The sequence below is a fragment of the Paramisgurnus dabryanus genome, chromosome 11 (assembly GCF_030506205.2).
Source record: "Paramisgurnus dabryanus chromosome 11, PD_genome_1.1, whole genome shotgun sequence".
Lineage (NCBI taxonomy): Eukaryota > Metazoa > Chordata > Actinopteri > Cypriniformes > Cobitidae > Paramisgurnus > Paramisgurnus dabryanus.
Window position 1 is genome coordinate 28,530,379 of NC_133347.1, and position 21,939 is coordinate 28,552,317.

General features: G+C 38.8%; 1 protein-coding gene across 1 annotated transcript in view; it reads left to right on the top strand.

Moving 5' to 3' along the window:
* The window catches only part of antxr1a (ANTXR cell adhesion molecule 1a), a 77,657-nt gene extending 57,786 nt beyond the window's left edge, over window positions 1-19,871 (top strand). Inside the window, exons 15-18 of the mRNA XM_065247692.2 lie at window positions 213-308; window positions 525-692; window positions 3,667-3,747; window positions 18,116-19,871. Of these exons, the coding sequence (XP_065103764.1) occupies window positions 213-308; window positions 525-692; window positions 3,667-3,747; window positions 18,116-18,517 (747 nt within the window). The 3' untranslated portion in view covers window positions 18,518-19,871. The remainder of the gene's footprint in view (window positions 1-212; window positions 309-524; window positions 693-3,666; window positions 3,748-18,115) is intronic.
* The last annotated feature ends 2,068 nt before the right edge of the window (window positions 19,872-21,939 follow it).

A 21,939-nucleotide genomic window follows, 5' to 3' on the forward strand; every position in this document is an offset into this window, starting at 1 on the left:
GTTGTGTTTTTTTCTTAATCTTGTGAAGTTTTGCTTATGGTCTTCAATAATAACAGCTTGTCATGCATACTGCCAATAGCTTTTTGAACTCCATAGGCATTATTTAATTTGCATTTGTAGCCATACAGAAATAAATGGTCAGGTGTACTGTACCACCAAGCAGTTTTGTATGGTCAAGCTCTTGTTGTTTGATCTGTTGTTTACTTTCTAAGGATGATGAAGAGGATGGGACTCCAAAGAAGAAGTGGCCCACAGTCGATGCCTCCTACTATGGAGGAAGAGGAGTTGGGGGAATTAAAAGAATGGAGGTAAGCAGCAACCACTTTATCACTCACTGTTAAATAAACAAGAATTTGCCCCTATTTGTAATCAAAGTACTATTTTGAAAGATACTCACATTTGCTTAACATTGCTCTCTGGTTGGAGACCATCTGGCCTTTTTGAAATGAAATTTTTACTCATATCCTGATAGTAAAACTTTAACACATGCCTTTATGGTTTTTTCTGAATGTATTACATTTTAGGTCCGCTGGGGTGAAAGAGGTTCGACAGAAGAGGGTGCTAAACTTGAAAAGGCGAAGAACGCAAGAGTGAAGATGCCTGAACAAGAGTTTGACGTTCCTCCTTCTCGCATCTTAAATAACGGCATGCGGAAACCCCCAGGTCCTCGTAAATGGTACTCACCAATAAAGGTAAGATGAACAATAATACTTATGGAAGAAACAATCATACAGTTTTTTGAGCATAGTTGAAAAGCAAACGTTGAAATTAGGACACTATTGATATCAAGTGTGCCGCACAGCCCTGAAAAGTGAAGCCAAAACGTCTCGATCGCTCCCCCCTCCAGTGACTGGTCCCAGTATAGGTCATAAACCCCACCTCCCCCATGTTATTCAATGGGACTTAAGACCAACTAAACAATTTAATTACACTTCAATTATCTTTTTTCTGAAGCTGATTTCTGTCATTTACTGTTTTTATCATGACGATGTAAATTCATGTGTTTTTTTTATAAGTTTGTTTTTAGTTAGTCATTTAATGCTATAAAAGTTAGTGTGACATCATGATTGACAGCTGTGATTGACAGCTATCTGAGCCGAGCAAAGAAGTCACTGAAGATGTGACTGGGATCTTCGGAGGACTGAGAAGATTGGAGCTTTAAATGTAATATCTAAATTTTTATTTCACAATTTCACTGGTCCTGAAATCGCTACTGCGCAGACTCAAAACCAAAGATGTCCGAGCCATATTAGTGACACTGGCGGCTTCACTTTTCACCAATGGAAGAGAGCGAACGGGCATCGTCCATCTATTTTACAGTCTATGATTGATATCTGTAGCTCATCTGGTAAAGTGTGGTGCTAGCAATGCCGAGGTCAAATCCCAGGGAATGCACACAAATGCACTTTAAAGGACCCATATTATGCAAAATCCACTTTTACAAGGTTTGGACATCAATGTGTGTTGGCAGTGAGTGAACACAACAACCCTACAATGAAAAAATCTACCATCTCCTTCTTTTTAATCGCCATTACACCAAGCAGTCTCATTAGACATGCTGTTTTGATTCTCTTGTTAATGCGACGTCACACTGATAAAGCCCTGCCCACTGCCACAAACTGAGCTTTTCCAAATGTGTTTGTTTAATAATGCGGTTTAATAAACTATCGTCTCAGACTGTAGATATATTTTTTAATCAAAAGTGCTCACTGTCTGTAAGGGAGTGAGGAGCATCAGCTTAGTTGCATTTAAAGGTACGCACATTCTGACCTAAAATTTCACAGACACATTCTAGACACATCACATTACATCTTGTAAAAAAACTTCTTTAGATCCAAAGAAAATGCGTAAATTGTAAAGAGATCTACAAAATCCACACTAAAACCATGTGACTTAAATAGTCGATCAAAATGTATAAATATATTTGTTTTGACCATTATTTTGTGTAGTGAATTACAGTACTTACATAGTGTATAAAACTATTAAAATTTAAAACAAAAACTTAATAATTGTTGGGCTTATATAGTTAATGATGATCAAAATATTTTTAAATATTTAGTATTTGGTTACTTTTGTATGATGTAAAATCTGACAAGCTTCTCTAAATTCTCCTTAAATGTTTTCTTTTCCATCTCCATACACAGAAAATAACTCTTGTGCAATAAAGGCTGGCTGTTTTTATTAAGAAAGTTGGATTGGGACTGAATAACAAGCTGAATGATTTTGTAAAACTGTTGTGTATCACTCCAGGGCAAACAATGAGGCATTGATTTACTCTTAAAGGAATATTCCATTTTCTTAAAAGAAAAATCCAGATAATTTACTCACCACCATGTCATCCAAAATGTTGATGTCTTTCTTTGTTCAGTCGAGAAGAAATTATGTTTTTTGAGGAAAACATTGCAGGATTTTTCTCATTTTAATGGACTTTAATAGAGCCCAACAATTAACACTTAACTCAACACGTAACAGTTTTTTTTAACGGAGTTTCAACGGCCTATAAACGATCCCAAACGAGGCATAAGGGTCTTATCTAGCAAAACGATTGTCATTTTTGACAAGAAAAATAACAAATATACACTTTTAAAGCACAACTTCTCGTCTAAATACGGTCCTGCGTGACCTAACGTAAATGCATAGTGACGTAGTGAGGTCACGTGTTACATTTGCGGACCATTGTAAACAATAAACTGACACAAAGACATTAATTAGTATCAGTTGACATACAACAACGTAGGAACGGTCCTCTTTCTCAACACTTGTAAACACTGGGGCGGAGTTTCGCATTCGTCCTCTGTGACCTCTTGACGTCATGACGTATTGCGTGGGGTCACGCTGACGCATCACGACCGGATCTACATGACGAGAAGTTGTGGTTTAAAAGTGTTTATTTGTTATTTTTATTGTCAAAAATGACAATCGTTTTGCTAGATAAGACCCTTATGCCTCGTTTGGGATCATTTATAGTCCTTTGAAACTCCATTGAAAAAAACTGTTACGTGTTGAGTTAAGTATTAAATGTTGGGCTCTATTAAAGTCCATTAAAATTAGAAAAATCCTGCAATGTTTTCCTCAAAAAACATAATTTCTTCTCGACTAAACAAAGAAAGACATCAACATTTTGGATGACATGGTGGTGAGTAAGACTTTACCTTACCTGCAAGACATTAAGACTGAACTGTGAACCAATCAAATGGTAGAGGATTGTGTGAACAACACAAACTTCATAGGTTCAATCCCAGAGAAACATGCATGCTCACAAAAGAAATTTCTAGTTTGAATTCAGTAAGTCAGTTTGGATAAACCTACCAATTCCAAATAAATATAAATAAATGTGAATAAACTTTAATCTGGGCTATCATCTGAAAAGCCAATTTTATACAATATGTTGCTAATGTTTATAAATGTTTATTGTTTATAAAGAAACAACCAATCATTTTGTTTCTTCTTTAGAACAAAAAACGAATACAAATGTAGATGAGTTTTTGATGAATGTCACATTTATCAACATGTCCCTTCATATTCATTTGATGGATGTAATACAAATTTAACAGATGATTTAATGAATTGGATAAATTCAAGATTCAGTTCATATATAGGCATAATATAAGCATAATATACTCAGAATTGACTACAGTATTTGATTTGTATGTTTGTAATGCACAGGGTAAACTGGATGCATTATGGGTACTGGTGAAGAAAGGCTATGACAGAGTATCCATCATGCGACCTCAACCAGGAGATAAGGTAAGAATATAAATACAACTTTATATACCGTTGAAGTACAGGCAACCTGATCTCACAAAATATGTGAAATAGTCACGCATTATTTTTCTCAGTTTTGCGTGACATTGTCACGTATTTCCACCATATTACGTGCCCCTGACACGACTTTCTTTTCCGTGACAGTTTCACGTATTGGTTTCTCAACTGTTTTTCCTATTTTCTTACAATTGTCGCTTCGGTTTGGGGTTAGAAGAACAACTTTCTGTTACATAAAATGACATCCTTACCCAAACCCAACTCTAACCCTAACGTCAGGCGACGATGGTTTAAAAAGCATAAGAAAAAATTGTATAAACCAATACATTAAGTGACATCCTAACGCAAACAGTAAATCTAACCCCAAACCGAAGCGACAATTGTTTAAAAATAGGAAAAACGGTTGAGTAACCAATACGTGAAACTGTCACGGAAAAGAAAGTCATGTCAGGGGCACGTAATATGGTGGAAATACGTGACAATGTCACGCAAAACTGAGCAAAATAATGCGTGACTATTTCACGGAAATTTGTGAGGTCATGTAGCGTACAGGCTACTAAATCCTTTTAAATGTGACCCTTGTGCATCAAGACCAGTGGTCTCCAACATTGTTGTCCACCAAAGCACATTCTATTAATTGCCTTTTAGTCTTTTTTTATATAAGCTTGACTTCTTATATGTATGTTAACATTTTAAACCATGATAAAACACATCAACAATTAAAATTCTGTAAAATCAACAAAGAAATCAAAAATGGAGTAGACAAAAAAATGCTGCATTTTTACATTGCATTAGCATATGTATTCTGTTTAAATCTTGATGGACGGTTTTGAAAAGCTGGTGAACCCATGTGAACTGGTTTGATAGTTTGCGTTAAGGTTAGGAGCACTCTTTTCATATGAAGCGATTATATTTATTGTAAAGACAGAAAATAAACAGATCTGAAGAATGTTAATTCAAACAAGGACAACATTATCAGAAAATATGATGAATGTCAGCGATGCATGTTGCATTAGAGACAGGGCACACACATAGACTCTGGTTCCTCTCAGCAGGACATATTTGCTTTGACTCCCTGCTTCTTTTAAACATTCCTCTATCCTCGGCTGAACTTGTTGCATGCTGGGTCTCCTGGACTAAGCAAATAAAAACAGGAGGAAATGGATCATATATCCCAAATGGTGATGAGATGTACATGAAAAGAAATGCAAAGCTCTTTAGTGTGGACTTGTATTTTATTTCTCACTTATGCAAAAGATCATTTGACACTAAGGTTGATGGCAGTTCATATCCATTGAGGATCAAAACTCATCAAAGGACAGGAGTACAGTATTTCATAGCACTTTCAGAATGCAGCTCACTTTAGGTCTGAAGTACAGTATACGTCTATTCAAGTATGTGAATGATTAAGCTACACAATCTTAGCTTCACATTATTATTCGCTCGATGCGAAGTTCGTCACAACATGTATGTAGCCCGTTGTGTATGCTTCGTCATTTCAAAATATGTGTTCTGCACGTCGAGTGATCCTATGTGCATCACGTGTCTTGTCAAAATAAGTGCCTGCTGCAGATGCATCTAAAGGGTTTCTGTTAAAAGAGATGCTCACGTTTACCAGATACTCGCATAATCTCGTGCGTAATTAAAGTTTACTGTTAATGGAGTGTCTTGCTTGTATTTTGTGAACGTGAGCGTCTCTTTTATCATGAATGGTTTTGACGCGTGTGCAGCAGGCACTCATTTTGACAAAACACGTGATGCACATTGTTCACATGACGATAATTTGAAAACATGAGCAACACACATGACACTTCGAACACTTATTTTGAATTTGCGCCCCTCGGATGAGCAGTCACGAGCCGCCACTGGAAGCAACATGTAATACAATCAAGATCCTATCAAAACGAAATCCAGAGGCGAAAATCTCTGAAAAGTGACGAGGATGCAGCACAGAACTGATATTGTGCACATTACTGTGCAACAAATGACTTCATTGCATTGGCTGCTGGTAAATTTTAGAATTCAATTTAAGGTTTAACTTTATGTTTTGAAAGTCTTGCATGCTCTTGCACCTGAATATATTTCAGATATGATCCAGTTTTTATCTCCGACACAGACATCGAGGTAAATTAACAAATTTTATTAAACGTCCCTAAGTCCCGCTTGACTTTTCGATTGCAGATCCTCGCCTCTGGAATGACCTGCCACTGGAAATCAGATGTTGTATATCATTAGGTCATTTTAAAACACTTTTAAGAGGCCACTTACTTGACTGAGCATGTGATCTGGGATAGTTATGGTCTTGTTTGTTTATGTCATGTTGTTTTTATGTTTTTGCTCTTTTTGTTTTGGTTATATGTTGTTTTATTTGAAAGCACTTTTGCCAAAATAATTTGCTTTTAAATGTGCTATACAAATAAACAAACAATTACAAGTAACAGATTAATGGATGCTTCTTTGATTTGGAGGTTGTATGCCAAATTCATTTGGCTCAGAACAATAGTCATGCTGTCTCTCAATATGATCAACTTTTTGTGACCCATACCTAAAGTAAGGATGTCCAGTGTAAACAGCACCATTCGTGACCCAATGTCACATGTAGAGGGTGTTGTCGTTTTATTATTATGAAACACTGCAAAACCCAACATCCACACCCACATATTTTCTGAAGAGCTCAGTATTTAATATCCTGCTGCTTGGTTGAAAGGTCCAAATCTGAGTCCCATTTGGCTTTAGATTTAGCCTGCTCCTTTTACAAATTTCATTTATGTTACCAACAACCTCTCGCTGACCTGTGCTGTGTTTGTAACATGTGCAGGTGGGACAGAGATTTACAGGTCTTGACTTAGTGGTGTCAAAGTGTTTACTTTGCCAAAGTCGTTGACAGATTGACTCAATTACACAATAGAATAGAAAGACTGTTTTAAAGAATATTTCACTTTCATAAAAAAGTCCAGATAATTTACTCACCCCAATGTCATCCAAAATGTTGATGTTTTTCTTTGTTCAGTCAAGAAGAAATTAAGTTTTTTGAGGAAAAAATTCCAGGATTTTTCTTATTTTAATAGATTTTAATGGACCCCAACAGTTTCAATGCAGTTTAAAATAGCAGTTTCAACACAGCTTCAAGATTCTCTAAATGATCCCAAATGAGGCACAATGCTCTTATCTGGTGAAACAATGTAAAAATATGCACTTTTAAACTACAACTTCTCATCTTGCACTAGCCGTGTGATGCGCCGAGGTCACACATATGCAAAACTACCACCCCAGTTAGGGTTAGGTTTGAAGAAAGGGGACTGTTGAGACGTTGTTGTATGTGGAATGATACTAATGAATGTCTTGTGTCAGTTTATTTTTTTAAATGGTCTGCAAGTGTACATATGTGATGTGTGACCTTTCAAAGTGATTATATATAAAGTCGAGCTTATGCTTCACAAGGTTAGTGCAAGACGAGAGATCATTTCTCTAGATCAGACCCTTATGCCTCGGTTGGGATCGTTTAGAGCCCTTTGAAGCTGCGTTGAAACTGTTGGGGTCCAATAAAATCTATTAAAATAAGAAAAATCCTGGAATGTTTTCATCAAAAAACTTGGGGGATGACATGGGGGTGAATAAATTATCAGGATTTTTTTTAAAGTGGAAAAATCCTTTAACAAGCTCAGCATGTGATACACGTCACTAGTGTGGTGACACCCTGAATGATTATGGTATCACAGTATCATTCAAAAACAAAAGAAGTCACTTGTGGTGTTTTCCATTGCATAGTCTGGCTCATTACAGCTCACTTTTGGGCTTTCCAGATCCTGATCCTGATCTTTGTTTAGTACCACCTCAGTTAAGGTAAACACTGCAGATCACTTGGTCGGAGAGAATCGTCACTATCAGCATTATTGCCTAATGTAAGATTAGCTTACCCTTGTGTGCCGTCTAGCATACGACAAGTGATGTCTGTTTCTCATTCCCACCTGTATGATGTCAAAGCAAATATAACCACACGCCTATAATCCATCCAACCCTGAAGTGGTACTATAAAGCTATCCGAGCCAAAGTAAAGTGAGCTGACACGACCTGACCGTGGGGTACTATGCAATGGAAAACTGTCATTAGTACCAACTAAGCATCGTTTAAATGGCACAGCCTACCTGAGTATTGTTTCTGACCATGTCCATCCCTTCATGACCACAGTGAAGCCATCTTCTGATGGCTATTTCAAGCAGGATCATGCACCATGTCACAAAGCTCAAATCCTCACAGATTGGTTTATTGAACATGACAAGGAGTTCACTGTACTCCAGTGGCCTCCACAGTCACCAGATCTTAATCCAATTGGGATGTGATGGAATGAGAGAGTCCCATCATGGATGCGCAGCCGACAAATCTGCAGCAACTGAGTGATGCTATCATGTCAATATGGATCAAAATCTTTGAGGAAGGTTTACAGCGAATCAATGCCACAAAGAATTAATGCAATTATGAACACAATAAAGGGTCCAACCCGATACTAGCAAGGTGTACCTAATATAGTGGCCTGTAAGGGCGCACTCACATTATCTAAACCAAACCAAACCATGCCCCAACGCGATTGTCACCCCTCCCAGGTGCACGCACTCACACTGTACTTCTTATCGATCCAAGTCCGGGCGCGCTTTCATCATTAAGATGCGATTGTTTTGAAAAGTAAAGCTCTCTCTTAACACTGGAACCCACCGTAATGATAAGTCTGTGTTTTTTATTCTGAGTCAATTTGGTGCGCGATTACAGACAGCCCTCTCACATGTCATCATATTGCTTAGTTCATCTGTCACGTGTGCAGCTCGGACATTAACGTAACCCAGCTGCGTGCATCAAAAGGTTTTTTTATGGAGGCAGATGAAGGTGTGTGGTCGCCCAACTGACGTCTTCACCTTTTGAATCGCGCTCAGGCGCGAATTCGCTCACACCACAGCCTTTCGCGCCTGAGCCCAAGTGAACCGCGCTCCGGCCCACCTCTGCAACCGGGCCGCGGCGCGATTAAACAATCCACGCCCGGGCACGGATCAGAGCGATCACACTAGTCAAACAAACCAGGCTTTGGGGGTCAAACGCGCCCGAGCGCGGTTTGGTTTGGATAGTGTGAGTACACCCTAAGTGTATAATCCCACCCACTTTGAAGTGGTACTCAACTACAGTGGAAAAGCAAAGCAAAGTAAAGGAGCAGGGAAATCATAGATGACATATGCAGTACATTACACCAGGTAAAACAGCTGTGAGCTGTAAAGAAAACACAGATAGATATGCTGCCAGATAGGGATGTTTATGTCTGACAAAACAATTAGAAAGCAGATGGATTTGGGCTCTAAGTTGTGACTCTGTTTTCACTAGCGATAAACTATGCCTTATATGGTTTCTATTTTTACCACTTTTGTTAAAACAGTAAATTTGGTCACTGTAAAAACACAGGTAGCACTCTGGTAAATATGTTTCTCTTGTTGGATACATAGTAATAGAAGGATTTGACCCAGATTCTTCATATCTTGGTTTCGTCGTATCTTGGTTTACAGAGCAGCTGTGGTTATACAGTACATCTACTGAGGTTACTATGTGGAGATTGCTGCCAATGCTTCTGTCCAGAATGACGTTTTCCTCCTCGGTGTAAAGATGCAGTGCTGCAAAAGGCCATAATTGTCACAGTTTCACTCAGTTCTCCCTCACCGTCACCGCCTTTGCCCTTCTCACACCACATGTTAACCATTAACACTTCATTAAACAGCATCGAAATACTCACCTCGAGCTCTCAAACGATGCCTGGACTGTTTGATCTTAAACTGCAGACTCTTTACATCACTCCCCATCTGTTAAATGAACCCCCTAATTTAGTTCAACCTTTGTCTCCCAAGACAACCCAGTCTCACCCCATGGCGTCAATATTTGACGACACTTGACCATGCGTCAATATGTTGACGCGGAGGCAGAGGCGGCCTTAGCTATGTTTCAACCGTTTCAATTGAAACGGGCCCCGCCCTAAAGGAGGGCCCCAGCCCGGCGCAAGAATGTTTGAACGTGGGGCTATGATTCCTGCACGGGGGAGCTCACATTGTCAGTGCCTGTGGATGTTAAGCAATCACATATCTTTCATTTTAAATCAATTAATTTCTGCTCTTTATTTTCTCTCGGACGTTCATACGCGCTTTAGCCTGTAGAAATCGGATTATTAATATGAAATGAATGTATTTTATAAAAAAAATATAGAACTGCATTAATATTTATTATATGTCATTTAAATTATTTTTAAAAGTAATTTCTTTCATTTTTAAAAAACAATGTAGAATCGTTTACAGCAGCATCACAGTGCTTCATAAAAACTCTAAGAAAACGTGCACATGTGGATAATTCTAGAGGTTTAATTATTCTTTAGCATCGGGATCACTAGACGAGAGCTTAATAGCCTTATTTTTGTGAAAACCGACATTTCTTAAATGTGTTACCTGTCGTAGTTAGCCCGTGCGCATTCATTCCGACAAATTTTCCGTCACAAATGGAGAGAATATCCATTTGAAGTACTCATCGCTATATGCCCTATTTATTCCCTTCAAATATCAGAGCTGTGCAGAGAGTTGCGCAATTGTGTCTCATTGCGTGACTGTGACCGCTAAAATACACTTGGAGAATAGAGCAATGAAAGCAACGTCATTTTCATTTTATCTGGAGTGAAAGTTTAAGCGGCTCCCTTCCCGAAGTGCCCTTCAAGGGCGCAAAAACGCAGTTTTGAATTCGACCATGCTCTCTCTCATCAGGCTTGTCTGTGCAAGTGCGATTCCAGGTTTTTAATAATACATTATTTTAGGGACTGATTTCAATGGGGTTTTTTTAAAATAATATTATTGGATTTTATACTAACCTTAATGCAGTATTTAATTGTATTTAAAATATGTGTATAACATCTGTGTGCATTTACTGACTGCCTTTAATATATTTTGTGCATGACGGCATTTTCCTCTAACGCAACATCCACACAATGTTCCATTAAATGAACATAATGACCAAGAACTTTAGATAAATGAGGGGTGATTTTTTTTTTACAGTGGCTTGGAAATCGTCTATTTTTGTTTTGCTCCCGCATAACAATGTAAACTGTTTTTATAATAGCCTATTGAACATAGATGCCGTCAGCTCTCGTTCAGATTTTTATTGAGCACGAGGTGACAAAATCGCTGGACAAAGATAAACTTATCAGGGAATTCTCAGCACCCAAACACAGAAAGGTGGATTTCTAATAAGGTTTAGGTGAAATCTACGCTCGCCGCCAGGTGAGCTGTCTACGGTGCTGAAAAAACGCGGAGCCCATCCTTATTTATAAGTTCGGTTCAGTGTCAGTCAGACACTTTTTCTTCTTTGCTTTTGTTAAATAATTCAAGTTGAGGGGATGTTTGAGATGTTTTTTTTTTAAAGTCAGCCCAGACAGCTGAAAATATACTGCGCAAATCAATTAAGCAGAGAATTTAGCGTCCATGAAAGGGCGAGGCAACTATAATTGTATAGTTGTAATTAAATAAGGTTGGATCATTTCTTTTGAGCTGCCTGTTCGTGAAGCTAAAAGTGCACGTAATAAAATAATATACCGATGCAAACCAACAGGAATCCTTGATTTTTGCTCTATTATGCTTATGTTTTATGTGGGTAGGGCCTCCTATTAGTTATTGAAACGGGCCACCAGATGCTTAAGGCCGGCTCTGCGCGGAGGGTATACCTTTCGCGTCATTTTTTGACGAACTGGGGACTTCAATACTATTAAGTCCGTTGCATTCTCTTTCCTATTTTCTTACCATTTTCGCGTCGGTTTAGGGTTAGATTTACATAATGACATCCCTACCCAAACCTAACTCTAACCCCAACGCCAGGTGACAACTGTTTAATTTCGCGTACCTAACTCTAAGCCCAACGCCAGGTGACAACTGTTTAATTTCGCGTACACTGTTTAATTTTGCATAATCTAACCCTAAACCGACGCGAAAATGGTAAGAAAATAGGAAAGAGAATGCAACGGACGTAATAGTATTGAAGTCCCCAGTTCGTCAAAAAATGACGCGAAAGGTATACCCTCCGCGTCAACATATTGACGCATGGTCAAGTGTCGTCAAATATTGACGCCATGGGGTGAGACTGTGTTACCCAAGACAATAATTGATCCTGGGTCCAAACAGCTTAGCTTCCTAGAATTTAAAGTGGCTTTGGTTCTTAAATGAATAAAATCAACCCAAAGCTTTGCTGCGGCTGTGACAATCGGCATTGATTTACGATATATTAACTCTTTCCCCACTAGCGATTTAAAAAAAAAATGTTGAATACCTTCAAGAAAATGTTTTCCTTTAACCCTGGAGAACCCACGGGGTCAAATTTGTTCAATAGAATAAATGGGTTTTTGGATTTTCCAGGGTTAAATATGTAAACATACAATATATCAAATGAAAGAACAGACCCTCTGCTTTCAAAAAATAAATAAATAAATTTCATCGCATTTTTGTAAAGGATCACATTCAGAACGATGATCAAAAAATACACAGTCTGCTGCTCAAGGGTTCAAAGGGGGCGCTGATGAGCACACTTTGGAGCGTAAAAATGACAGATGGGACACCCTACGAACTCGCAGGAAGTGGGCTTGTCCAGCTTTGTGACAAAGTTGAGAAAAGTTTAACGTTATGCAAATAATGAGTGGCTTTGGGGAGCGACTACCAATGAGAGTGAGGCGTGGGGTTCATGTCATGTATTGTTTATCAATTATTGAGAGGCCGTTTTTTTATGGGCGGTTCACATTTCGCATCTAAAATCGTGCAGAAAACGCGACCATTGGTTGGTTCTTGTCACATGACCTGCCGGGCTCTTGCGGCATTCAAAAATTCAGATGTTTTTAACTCAATGTGTTGCGGACGCGCCTGGAAAATCTAGTGCGTCACACTGCGTGCACGTTGTGACCGCACCACTTCCGCTATAAGCGCGCATACTGCGTGTCGCAGCTCTGGTGGTTTTTAAATCCTCAAGCTCGAGGCCGTGCCTCGGGCTCAAGTTCCCTTCGAAGACAACAAGCCATTGTCGTTTTACCATTGTTAATTAAGATTGAATAGACAGGCGGACTTGTGAACTAACTGTGCATGCACACCGCCAGGGACTTCATCACTTACTAAGGAGGCGTTTCTAATTCTGGATGTTCTAGTAACAACTATAAACAAATGAGTAAAGGTACATTTACATTGTAAGAGACTTTGTCACTGTGTGTCGCTCATCTCTTTCAAAAGAGGCATTTCTAAATCTGTAGTCATAATCAATTGAGTACCGTCCACTCCAGTAACTGACGAGAGACGGATGACGTGAACTCCACTGCTTCGTTCTCCTTGGTAGTCGCTCCCGAAAGTTGCTCATAATTTGCATAAAGTTAAATATTGCCGCGCGACTGGACACACCCCATCCACTCGCCATCGGTGACTGTCGCTTGTGTTGCCAGAAGTCGCCAAGCTTCCACTGAAATCAATGATATTGCGTCGCTCTGCTACTGCTAGTCGCTGCTAGTCTGAATGCAGCCTAACCATCCTCTTGGTGAATGATGAAAGACGGATGAAGTAACCTCCACTGCTCCACTCTCATTGTACCCAAAAGTCATTTGCATAAAGTTGAACTTTGTCGCGTGGCTGGACACACCCACTTTTTGTCGACAATGGTCGTTGTCGCTCATGACGCCGGAAATCGCCAAACTTCCATTGAAATGAATGAGATCACGTTGCTCCGCCATTGCTAGTCGCTTGGCGGTGTGCACACTTAAGGTAATCAAAATTAGAAATGCCTCCTAATGACCTTGAAAGAGACGGGTGACGCACAGGGACAAAAGTTGCTTGCGGTTTGCAAGCAGCTTCAGTCGTATGCAGTTGTGTCTGTCATCTCTCTGCTGTCAAGCTCAGCTTATGGTAACAATGAAGACAGTCTGAACAGAGACGATAATGTTACAAAACAAAGATGTCAAAAGTCTGGAAATTAAAACCGAACATTAGTCAAGTGAGAGGAATTTCGATAGACGCAGCATTACCAGACGTGTGGGTCTTAATAGAAAAAGTTGTATGGCCTGATGATTGAAAAAAGGATATTGAGGCTACAACTGGCTGATGGCCCGGTTACTTTTAAAATGGAGAGAATGCAGATACACAGACAAAGCAAAACTTGTGTAAGACTGCTGTGTTAGATTAATGAGAAACAAACATAACAGTGGAGCTGCGGTGTATTGGTAAAAGGCTAGGGCTGGTTACTATATGATTCCTGGCTCAAATCCTGCAACTGGGATTATTTTTTTTATCTGTGAAGGATTAATCAGTATACAGTATGTATAATGTATTGGCGAATGCTATATTCTCTGGTTTCATCGGACGCACATGCCGTGATGCAATACGCGTCTGTACGAACTTTACTTCCGGTTTTAGTTTTTTTAATGGTCTGACTAGTTTCTAAACTGAACTCTTGAACAATACCTAATTGAAAATAACAAATGTTTGGTTTCCTAAGTAATCTACATGTTGTTTATTTTGCTTGTTATATGACAATGAAAGCCACTTCTTTATGTTGTTACTGCTGAAACCGTCTATACAATGTACTATATATTATGTTTAAAGGTGGGGTAGGTGATATTTTAAAAATGCTTGGAAAGGTGTGTCGGCCGTGTACCAAAACACACTTAGGGGCGTGTCTACAAATGATACGGATGACAGAGCACTTAGTTCTATCAAACCTCTATGGGGTTCTAGCAAATAATGGTAAAAAAATTCAGTCAAGCAAGGAAATTTGCTTGCGCTCTTTGAGCCTGCAACATGTGCGGTCTATGTCTTCTGTTTCCAGGCGTTTGTCAGCGGCAACATTCCGATCTCTTCCTCTTGAGCCAGGTGTTGAACGTCGCCTTCCATGTGATACGGAGAAAAACCATTCATAAGTTAAAACATGCAGTACTACCAAAACGCATTGGGTCTGGATTACCATACGCACATTGCTGTTACTCATTTACGACATTGTTGCCTTGATTGCGTACGTATGTGTGAAGCGGGGCTATCAAAAGAGGATCCAGATCCTTTTGGGGGTAGGGGCGTGTTTCTTTGGTGATTTGAAATATGAGCAACAATTACCAGAAAACCCTTACCCCACATTTAAAATCTTAGTGGACCAGATTTTATTCCACAATTAAAAAATCTGTCTTTACATGGCCAGGACTTGTACCTAATAATCCCTATGATGTGGGCACCAAATTATTACCAAATTATTTGTCAGGGATGTGGACTTGAGTCACATGGCTTGCGACTCGACTGAAACTCGAGTCCCAAATTTGATGATTTGTGACTCGATTCGACAGAATTAAAAAGACTTGAGACTCGACTTAGACTTTGACAGCAATGACTCGAGACTTGACTTGGACTTGAACCCTGTGACTCGGAAAGACTTCATAATCAGATCAGAGTCCTTATCACTCTAGATGGGTCCCTGCAGCGTGCACTTGACCTGTTGTTTGATCACACGAAGAAGTCTATTTTGACATCACCAAGCATGCTACGTAGCGCCAAATGAAGTCGAAACTACATGCAGTGTGTAGCTCACACGACACTGTAAACAAACAGTCCATGTAGAGAAGTGAACGAGTGAAGCTGTGCTGGAACATTAAATCCGGAAAATTAACAATGCACATGTGACTATGTAACATAAATCATCAGTCCAGTTTATTACTTTATCTGAAGGTTTTCCACATAAAATAAGCCCTGATTGATGGTTTTTAATATAATTCACTAGCTGCCATCAGTTATTAGGCTATATCAGGGGTTTCCAACGTGGTGCCCGCAAGTAAAACGAGAGTTTTGAGTGAACTATATCAAAAAGTAGCCCTCCAGATTGTTTTATCCATTGTGGTAGCCCTCGCTCACAAAAAGGTTGGAGATCCCTGGGCTACATGATGGTCTGGTTATAATTAATAAATAAAAGCCTATTTTTATTTTTAGACACTGCTTGGCAAAAAAACAGCGTTTTATATCAGCGACTATGGAAATGAAAGTTAATTCATGGCCATTGTGTATATTAACATTTACACCATTAAATTACTGTATGGTAATGTTAGCCATCAATAGTTGTCAGATAATAGGTACTGAAAGAGTGGATCATTTTTTTATGTTTGAACATATTTAAAGTTTCATGCATGTGTAAGCCATTGTAAATACTTTTGAGTTCACCCTGAGTTAGATGCTGGTTAACACTAAACCAGTGTAAAAATCTGTCCAGTTTCCCCAGCTGTAAATGCCATTGGCTGTTAAAGTCATTTTTTGTTTATAATAAACTGACATAATTCTAACACATTAGCAGTCTTTCAGAATGTATGCATTTGTGAGTTGGGTGGTGCTTATGGGATGTAGCTCTTGGACGAGTGAACATAAAGGTGAGAGGGAAAATCTAGACAACACCACTGCTTCGCACTTTGACAGCGCAATGTGCTTTAATTTTATTTCTTAAACACCTCGCTGAGGCCTGTTTTTGTCAGACAGTCACATATTTTAACTGCATGTGCATTTTATTTAAACCTCTTTTAAATGAATCCATAATCGAGATTTAAATCTGAGTCTAAAGTTAATCATAAATATAACGTAAATCCATGAACAAAATGATGGGTTAAATGTAAACCTCCTTTTTTTAAAACAAGGTTTAAGGTTTGGTGCAACAGAATTATTCGATAAATCCTCACAAACTAGGCAGCTAAATTTAATATACTCTCATGCACACATCAAAGTCCGTATCATGTATTGTCTGTGATATCATGTTACTAATAAAATATTGTTTTTCATTACTTGTCCTATTTTTGCACAATCCCTAAATTGAACGAGTAGTTTTACTAAAATTAAACTTTTATGTTAAAAATATTCTACCTGCCTTCCTAATATAAATTAATTTACATTTTTAATGACTTGTTTAAGACTTAAAGCTTAAAGGTGGGGTGCATAATCTCTAAAAGCCAACGTTAACATTTGAAATCATGAAAACAAACACGTCCCTACCCCAATAGAAGTTAGACCTTCTTTTGATAGACCCGCCCCACACAAACGCAACCCAGACAACGATCTCGGTTAGTAGACACGCCCCTTACTGCTGATTGGCTACAAGTGTGTTTTGGTTCTTTTCCAAAGTGTTTTTCAAAATTCATGCATAAAAGTTGATGACTTGTAACTCGACTTGGACTTGCCTAAAAAACAATGACTTGGTCGCAACTCTGTTATTTGGCCCTGTGATAATAAAAAAGTTCAAACTTAAAGTTGTTGTTTTTTTTTGCAAATGTAAAAATGCTGAAAGTTTTCTCTGATTGTACAGTCTGGACAGCATAATCATCATTATGTCTCTAAACCTGTGTGCGTGTGTGTATTGTGGTGAAATTCTTTATTAGTTTTCAGGAAATTGGGACAAGGAGCTTCATATTTTTCCCTAAGCGTTTCTGGTAAACAACCAGCAAAATCCCTTTCCTGTGTGTCATTAAAACTTGTCTGGCTTTTATAGTTTCCTACAGCTACAGGAGACAGGACCCTTAGACCCTCACACCACCTCCCACCACTCCAGTAAACATACTGTACAGTGAAATTGTGGTTGTGTTGTCAGGTTACTTATTCACTTGCAGAAAATGAAACTGTGGCGGTACAGTTTTCTTCCCTAGTGGAACAAAACCTTTAAGTGTATCTTTAAAGTTACACAATAAATCAACAGAAAGTTATTCTAACTCCAACCCTAAGCGACAATGTTAAGAAAATAGAAAAAATGAGAAAACAATACATAAAATGACACGAAAATGAAATTCCCGCTGCGGACACGAAAAACTAGTTATAGAAATTTGTGCAAGTTTCACGGAAAATACATTTGTGTTCAAGGTACGTAAAAAAGCTGAATTTCGAGCCATGGACACAAATAAATTTATAATTGTTTTTGTGACTATAACACGACTTTCCGTGAGATTAGTCTGCTTTAGTCATAAAGACAAAAGCTTTGTCAGTTTTCTGTACTTTAGTAATCAGAAAAGGCTGGACACGACCTTCAAATGTGATGCGCAATGAATTCCTATCTTCCTAGTCTTCAGTCACACTGCTGAGACGTATTGCAGCCTTCGGAGGTCACAGCCTTCGATTGGAGACAGCTCATTTATTGCCTGGCAAATGATACAACGTCCATAAAGCAATACTGTACATCTAGTGTCCAAAATATCATCGTTACTTGTTGGAAGGGGGACTTTTGCCTACAACAACACCCTAGCAATGAGTTTTCCAGTTTTTTTCTATTTCAGTTTATCCATTTGAAATGTTAAAATATTTTTTTCTTTCTCTCTCAGGGCCGATGTATAAACTTCACTCGCATCAGGTCCAGTTCTCCTCCTCATTATCCACACTACAACCACCACTCTTCACCCATCAACACCTCCCCAGAAAACTTCAACCCACCTCCTCCTCAGGGCCAGCTTCCCCCACCTCCTCGCAGTCCACCGGCCTCCCTCCCCTCCAGTTTTCCTCCCCTACCATCCACCCCGCCTCCTCATGCAATTACTCCGCCCCCTCCCATTACCCCGCCTCCATCTTATTCCCCACCCCCTGTTTGGTCTTCACCATCCACTGCCTTTTTTCCTCCATCCTCTCTTCCGCCATCACCTACTTCCTCCCTTCCTCCACCTCCTCAGGCCGCACCCCCATGCAGAGCTCCGCCTCCGGACCGCCCACCTCCACGGCCTTCTGTGTAATCGGCCAAAAGAGTGGACTACGTTGAAGGCTTGAAGTTGAGGTAATCAGGAAATATACTTGGAAATATATTTTCCACAACCTTATCTTTGCTGAAACCGCAGCGTGGTTTCAATCAAATTTACAAAGCCCACCTGTGGCGTCAAGGGCATCTACATGAAACAGTAGACAAGTCACCATGAATTTGCTTGTTTGTGAACACATTTCATTGACGCATCCACGGATGTTTCAAAGTCAGGCACATGGGACCATTTCATTAAGGAGATATATAGAGGACAGCTGAATGACAAACTTTCTTACTTAGAATGTGTGTTTCAAAGAAATATGTGAACAGTTTTTGACTTTTTTTCAACTTGTTACCATTTATAACAACATAATGGCTTTCCGAAACCAAACAATGTGTCGTATTCATTTTTGATTGATGTTTGAAATGAAAGCCCCTTGTTTGATTTCAAGCACATTTTTGGTGAAGCCAGTGTCTTGTCATTGGACGGAAAAAGCTGTTGGTCGTTCAGGTAATCTTTATTTGTGCAATAGTGATTTTAGTGGTTTTGATTTGTAGGGGCATACGGATTCTTACAGATATTTTTCATAAAAATTGCCAAACTAGAATAGTAATAGGAACCAACTTGAAACATCAGGAATACCTAAAAATGTACCGAAGCAACATCACCTTACTTTGCACATCTCACATTTGTAATGGTGGATAGTTGCAACACTAAAACATTTAGTAGGAACTATCATACTTTTACACATGCTGTATGTAAAAATCCATGTATCGTTTTGTATAGTTTTCTTTTGATATACATTTTTTTTTGTTCTGTTGTTGTTGTGTTTTTATATTTTTATGGCATGGTTGAGTTTTTGAATAATGTAAAGGAAAGACAATATGAAAGTTTCCCAGGAATAGTTTTATAGTCATTTTCTCTTTGAGTAATATTCACAACAGATTATTATGTGTTTTGCAAAAAACATTTTACAACCAAAGTCTAATCAATTTGATATATGTGTTTGTTTGTATTCATAAATTACATTTTGTATGTATTGTCATAATATATCACAGCTGCATCATCCACAATCCTTGGCTTATACAGAGCTCTTGTCATCTCTCGTTGTATTCACTTTAAATTATTGCAGTCCCATACTGATGTCACTGCTGTGTTTATATGACTTTCCAGCCCTGATTTTTATATTTTTTTTAATCATGTGTCATGGGTGATTTACATCTGAGAACTTGTATACATCAGACATTTTAAAAGAATGATAAAAAAATCATCTTTCTCCAAATGAGTACAACATTATTTTTACCTTGTGTTCGTTCTGTTGTTTTCAAATAAAATGTTATGAAAGTTTCAATGGTCCATCTGTTTGCATGCATTGCTGCACAAGTTAAATGTTGATAGCTATTTTAAATCTACCTACTGTAAATATTCAATGAATTTGATATATTAAGAACTACTGTACACTCACCTAAAGGATTATTAGGAACACCTGTTCAAAATCTCATTAATGCAATTATCTAATCAACCAATCACATGGCAGTTGCTTCAATGCATTTAGGGGTGTGGTCCTGGTCAAGCAAGAATGGGAAAGAAAGGTGATTTAAGCAATTTTGAGCGTGGCATGGTTGTTGCTGCCAGACGGGCCGGTCTGAGTTTTTCACAATCTGCTCAGTTACTGGGATTTTCACACACAACCATTTCTAGGGTTTACAAAGAATGGTGTGAAAAGGTAAAAACATCCAGTATGCGGCAGTCCTGTGGGTGAAAATACCTTGTTGATGCTCGAGGTCAGAGGAGAATGGGCCGACTGATTCAAGCTGATAGAAGAGCAACTTTGACTGAAATAACCACTCATTACAACCGAGGTATGCAGCAAAGCATTTGTGAAGCCACAACACGCACAACCTTGAGGCGGATGGGCTACAACAGCAGAAGACCCCACCAGGTACCACTCATCTCCACTACAAATAGGAAAAAAAGGCTACAATTTGCACAAGCTCACCAAAGTTGGACAATTGAAGACTGGAAATATGTTGCCTGGTCTGATGAGTCTCGATTTCTGTTGAGACATTCAGATGGTAGAGTCAGAATTTGGTGTAAACAGAATGAGAACATGGATCCATCATGCCTTGTTACCACTGTGCAGGCTGCTGGTGGTGGTGTAATGGTGTGGGGGATGTTTTCTTGACACACTTTAGGCTCCTTAGTGCCAATTAGGCATCGTTTAAATGCCACAGCCTACCTGAGCATTGTTTCTGACCATGTCCATCCCTTTATGACCACCATGTACCCATCCTCTGATGGCTACTTCCAGCAACATAATGCACCATGTCACAAAGCTCGAATCATTTCAAATTGATTTCTTGAACATGACATTGAGTTCCCTGTACTAAAATGGCCCCCACAGTCACCAGATCTCAACCCAATAGAGCATCGTTGGGATGTGGTGGAACGGTAGCTTCGTGCCCTGGATGTGCATCCCACAAATCTCCATCAACTGCAAGATGCTATCCTATCAATATGGGCCAACATGTCTAAAGAATGCTTTCAGCACCTTGTTGAATCAATGACACGTAGAATTAAGGCAGTTCTGAAGGTGAAAGTGGGTCAAACACAGTATTATTATGGTGTTCCTAATAATCCTTTAGGTGAGTGTATAACGCCTGTGCAAAGTGAAATGTTGTAGCAGGAAATAGGATAGCGTTGGGCGAGCCAAACTAAAGCAATTATGAGTATGGACTTGAAACATCAATAAAAAGTACCAAATCTAAACGCTACTTACATTTGTAATGGTTTATGTTGGCATTACAATAATATTTCTTGCATAATGCTTAAGCAAAGAGAAATGTTTTGGTTGATTCGTTTTGAATAGTTAACTCTTTCCCCGCCATTGATGAGTTATCTCGTTAATTAAAAGAAAACATTCCCCGGCCAATGACGAGTTTTTACGGCAATCCATATTTCCGTTATTATACACTAGGTGGAGCTCTTATACAACTTATAAAACACCGAAGCATCCATTGATTCAAAAACAGTAAATGTACTCTGTAAGTTTTGAGGATCGCTCTGAATCGCTTTTATCTTTTTTTAGATAAAAAGAGAACAAATGAAGGTAGGATGAAATAGGTTTTTGTTCTTTTGTTTGTTTGTTTGAAAGCAGAGGGTCTGTTATTTTATTTGATATATTGTATGTTTATATATTTATAGAATAACATTTTCTGGAATTCATTTAACCATGAAGTTGCTGGCTGGCAACTTTTTTTAAATGCTGGTGGGGAAAGAGTTAAGTGTGAGCGCATTCTTCTTGGCTGAGATTGAATAAACTGACATTGGTACCATTTCTTGAAAATGATCCAGGCCTTATATGACTTCTATGCCAGAGAGTTATTGCAAATATTTGGAGAAAATCAGACATTGCCTGG